The 5,279-nt window shown below is 35.4% G+C and overlaps 1 protein-coding gene across 1 annotated transcript; it reads right to left on the reverse strand.

Annotated features, from left to right (window-relative positions):
- Nucleotides 1–1,196: 1,196 nt before the first annotated feature.
- Nucleotides 1,197–2,657, reverse strand: LOC112501214 (basic 7S globulin-like). Its single transcript, XM_025104911.1, has one exon. It carries the CDS (start codon nt 2,583–2,585, stop codon nt 1,413–1,415), a length of 1,173 nt encoding a protein of 390 aa, XP_024960679.1. The 5' UTR covers nt 2,586–2,657; the 3' UTR covers nt 1,197–1,412.
- Between the last annotated feature and the right edge of the window lie 2,622 nt (nt 2,658–5,279).

Here is a 5,279-nt window from a genome sequence, read left to right on the forward strand (position 1 = left end):
TTGTTTTCCCTTGAAGTTCCACTTCCTTGATGCATGGAAAAGTTTTCCGTTACCCTGATGAATTTTGTTAGTATGACATACATGATACACCAGTTGTAAGATTGTGGAACCTCGTTATAAATTTATGTCATTACATTGTTGCTCTATTTACTTGATATTATTTTCGTGACATAGTATATCGTTTGTGATCGAATTTTATTTGTGTTTCGGTTCTTGAACCTTTTACACACGTTTAGGATTTTGGGGCACTTTAATTTTATGTTTGCTTTGGAAAAATTATTATAAAAGACCGATATCCAAACCTTCAACACGTATTTTTCTTTGATGGTGTCACCAAATTTATTTTATCAATATCTTTAGTAAAAGGCGAAAGAATAGTTCGCTTGTAACACCTATAAGGTTTTTTTGCAATACCTAAATAGTTTATTTTAATTTTTTTTTTCAGACGCCATTACCAATTAAATAAGAAGTGAAAGGATCCGAACTTCCAACCTATAATACCAATACAATGACCTTACAAGTAAACTGCAATCAACTTATGTTAACTTTTGGGAACTCACATGAACTTAAAGCACATGCACTTTAGTACCTCAAAACAAATTCTATTGTGTCAACATGATAGAGTAAGTACATGTGCATGCTCTCTTCTCTTCTTAAATTAGCGTCCATGCTTGACCGCCGCACATCGATTACTCCCATGAACCTTGAAGTTATCAGTTACTTAGGAGAGACTCAAATTTGTGCCCAATAGTTCCAAGCTAAAATAACAAAGAAACAAGTTTAGATACCGTCTTGAAAGTAATTTAAGGGTTGTTTGCTAAACACTTCTCTTATCGGGTAACTAAACACTTGTTGCCACTTGTCAGGTAAAAGACGCTTACCCACTCATAAATTATGGTATTTACCAACAATCTTTTTGTGCCATTTTGCAAACCGGCTAACCAAGAATCTTATCCAATTAGTGAGGAAGTGAGAATGATGACTCTTATGCAGTTAACACTTATCGGATGAGAGACACTTATGTTATATTGATAACCGGATCGCGTAATGTAATCAAGATTGTGATGATTCTTACACAATTAAGGCTTAATGGGTAAGAGACACTTATTCTCTCCTATTATGATTACCGATAATTTTATCATATAAGGTAAGTGACAATGGTACCGACGATTGTAGTGGTTAATTGGCCCTTACTCAACTCAAAACCAATATATTAGACCAGCCTTTGTGATAAAAATTTGATGCCATTGCACTTTACAAACCCACAAACCAAAGTTGGTAACTTTGACATGAAACAACCAGAAAAAAAAGATCAAAACCTGCAAAATTGGGGTAGGAAGATCATCTTCTAATGACCAATCCCCAAATCATATTAGTTCGAACAACCCTTATATTAGTACAATTTACAAGTGTTACAGTAATTCTGTTGGTCTTGAAACCGAGGCCCTGATTTTAGAACAGCTATTGCCTTCAATTAACAACGAAGAAGAACTGAACCCCATCATACCAGTCCCCAAATTGAACTCCAAAATATGATCTTCCAGTTGATACCCTCCAAGAACCACTGAATCATTCAGATCCAAACCCCCATCCACAAAACCCAAACACATTACTGAATCACTCACTTGTACCATCGAATTCCTTCCTTGAATCAACCACTTCACCAGTTCACTCTGCAACACCAGCTCAATATCTGGCACCACCCTTTGGGAACTAAAACAAACCCCAAATGGCGCCACCGGCGCCACCATCGTCATGTTCAACAAAGTGGCAGATTTAATATAGGCTTTTGTGAAGATCCCATAAATGGTGCTCTTCATGGTGGTGTATGGGACGATTGAGCTTATTTTTACCCCTCCAATGGGTTGTAACACCAGTCTCCGGCCGGAAATTTTGATCGAATTTACATTCACATAGTACTGATCCAACCCCCCACCATGGGTCGAGACCAATGGTGTGTAAGATAGAGAGTTGGAGATGCCGGTGCCGGAAATTATAAATCCGTCCGATGAAGATAGACAGATGGTGAACTTTCTGGGAATGTCAAGATTGTTGACAAGTTGAGATTGGAATGCAATTTTTGATCTTCCGAGACCTAACATACCTTTGGCACCATTAACAAGGCCTTTCAGTAGATAATCCGGCGAACAGGAGAACAGAAAGTTGTCGACGGTTGTCAGCAAGCCTATTCCGTCGAAAGTAACTATGTCCTCTGCCAGATCTCCCAAATTGGCGGCGCCGGTGATGGGGTTTTCTTGGTGGATGTCACAGATGGTTGCAGCAGGTATTGTTCTTTGAGCACCGGATTTCGCCATCAAGCACGGCAACGAACCGTAGCTGATAAACTGTCGAGATGAAGACGATGGTGCGCAGTTGACCCAGATAGATTGACCGGAGAGATCAACGACGAGCTTGGTGGGAAATTGGGGAGTACCCATGAGCAATTGGGTGGTGTACTGCAGGGTTTCAACGTCTTTTGTGACAGGAAGAAGAAGAAGAGCGCCATGGAAGAGGGTTGTTTGGGCAGCTAAGCTTTTGATGGTGAGAAGAAAGAGACATAGAAGCGGTTGAAGATGAAAAGCCATGGAAGATTGCGGAGGAGAGACGCGGCGGTGTGTTTGAGAGGAAATCGCATGTGAATAAGGTTTAAGAGGAGAGAAGGCAGTGAATGTTTTCTGCGTATCTGGTGACTAGATATTAATGGCCCACTCGACGCAAAGGAGAGTCATCGGCCTTATCCTCTTTTATTTAGTGGCAGGGGTAAATCGGGCATGTGGATAACATGTTTGAGTTAGGATTGAAAGAAAATGAAGTAAATTATGGATATGGTTTATGTGGAAAGTAGATTTATATGAATTAGGGGACGTTTATTTAAATGTTTATTTGGCAAGTGTTTACAGTAAGAGTTAACACTATAATTTATTTTATCGGATAAGATTGTAATACATCAAAACGTATCATATACAACAATTTACCTGGTAAATGCTTACCCGAGTAAGAGTCATCACCCTCACTTACCGGGTAAGACTCTCTATCCTTATCATCATTTTTACCGGGTAAGGTTCTTGGTTCTTATCATGTTCATCCAGTAAATTTTTTTTCCCAATAAGTATTTACTGGGTATGCGTTAAGTAAACGGCCCATTAAATTTTATTTATTATATACAATGTGTTATAGTATGCATTTTCCGTTGAATTTGGTCTATTGACCAAACGATTATTTATCATATATGTTAAAATAAAAGAAAAAATGGTGTTTTTTTAATTTTAACAATTTTTAAACTAACTTTTTTAAATAAGGGACCAAACTATATACATTGAAACTCACAGGGCCAAAAACAAATTTCTTTTAATATATTATACATACATATGTACAGAAGAGCGATCAAATGAAAACCGCCTTCATTTGTGTAAACCATGTAAACCAATTTCATCCATCCATTTTCTTGATCAATAGTTAAGATTAGTTTAAGTTATATTAGGAAATTAAAAAAAAATTATTTCATAATCCTGAAAAGGGCAAAATGGTAACTTTGATAGAGGAAATATTAATGACAACCATATCATGTATATCATAATATTAATGAAACAAAATCATTTGTAAAATAATATATTAATTTTATGTTCAAATATTATGAAAAAAATAACATTCATCATTAAAATAGATCAACAATAAAAAATAAAACACGCTATAATCAATTTAACATAATGAAACCTTTTGAATAAAAAAAAAATTACTACTACATTTCATGAACGAAATGGTTTCACAGTTTCATCAATACACAAATCAACGTAATGGTAGATGAGACATTGGTCATGTTCAAGTTTCCGGTAGATGGATCCGTTTCAATTTAATTATGAAATGGGTTCACTGTTTGCTAATTAAACAATATGTTCTTAACAATTATGAAATTGTCTCTCTGTTGTTATGCACCCATTTCATCGACAAAGTTTTTGCAATACGAACACGTTTCATAGCGTCAATGCATCTACCATTACAGACTATGTTAACCATTAAGTGAACAAAATCATTTAATAAAAAATAAAAAAATATGAAACAATTTCATCAATAATTACACAGCATTTTCTTAACAATTATGAAATGGTTTCACTTTCTTTATGCACCCATTTCATCAGCCAATTTCTTCCAATAGGAACACGTTTCATAGAGTCAATGCATTTACCATTACATGTTTTGTTAACCATTAAGTGAACAAAATCATTCAAAAAAAAATGAAACAATTTCATCAATAATTGTTGATAAGAAAACAAGATTATGCAAGAATATTATATTACGCAACCAGTTCATTCCCAAAAGTTTCATAAAATAAGCTCCTCAGTGAACGTTTTCACGAACCAATCTGCATACGTTTCATAAAACAAGCTCCTCAATGAACGTTTTCATGAACAAATTTAACATGAATATGTTTCACAGTTGATTATATTTTTATCGGTTCATGAATCTTTGTTTGGATCTGTTACTGATTTCATGGATTAATGAATATAATAATTTTCGATTTTCATATTCTTACCACTAATAAACCGAGAAACCAAATAACATCATTTAATTTTTAAAATTATAATTTAAAAAAAATATTTAAATATTACCATTTCTAAAATTTCATTTATTATGTTAGCATAATTAAGATCTCTTAATAGCTTCCATATTTAATCGAAAACAATGTAAATGACAATTCTACCTTTAATGAGTAAATTTAATTAAGAAGAAAAGAAATTTTTCTATTGGTCGAAATTAATTTACACGGCTTCTATGAATTAGACGGTTTTCATTTGATCCCGCCTCTATATAGATATACGTATATATACATCACTCCAACTCATCGTTCCCTGACCCCCACCCTCTCTCACCATAGACCGGCTTTCGCTACCCCTTCACCTTTCTTTTTCCCCCACGATCACTCAAGGACCACCCTACCTAACCACGGGCACACATAGAAATTAGAACTTTATTGTACTCCGTCGACTTGTACTTAATTCCAATGATCATTCTCACTCGTCTACAGTTCCTCGATCAACCACCAACAACTTTAAAAACACATTCATTTGTAATACTACATCAGAGCATAAAAAGGTAGAGGTGATATTGTGTCTATTTGAGTGTGTTGTGGGTGTGTGTGCATGTGTCAAAGATGGTTCAGGTAGTGTATGGTCGCTCAAAGGTGTCCAAGTGATGTGTGTCAAAGGTTGATGCCAAATATTTGTGAATATAGAGGTGGTTTGGGGTAGGTTTCATGGTGCTGCGAGGTGGGGGGGGGGGAG

Source organism: Cynara cardunculus (genome assembly GCF_001531365.2).
Source record: "Cynara cardunculus var. scolymus isolate 2C chromosome LG 17, CcrdV1, whole genome shotgun sequence".
Lineage (NCBI taxonomy): Eukaryota > Viridiplantae > Streptophyta > Magnoliopsida > Asterales > Asteraceae > Cynara > Cynara cardunculus.

Bases quoted from the DNA above. Each gene is read 5' to 3' on its own strand.
- LOC112501214 (XM_025104911.1), bottom strand. From the start codon at position 2,585: ATGGCTTTTCATCTTCAACCGCTTCTATGTCTCTTTCTTCTCACCATC.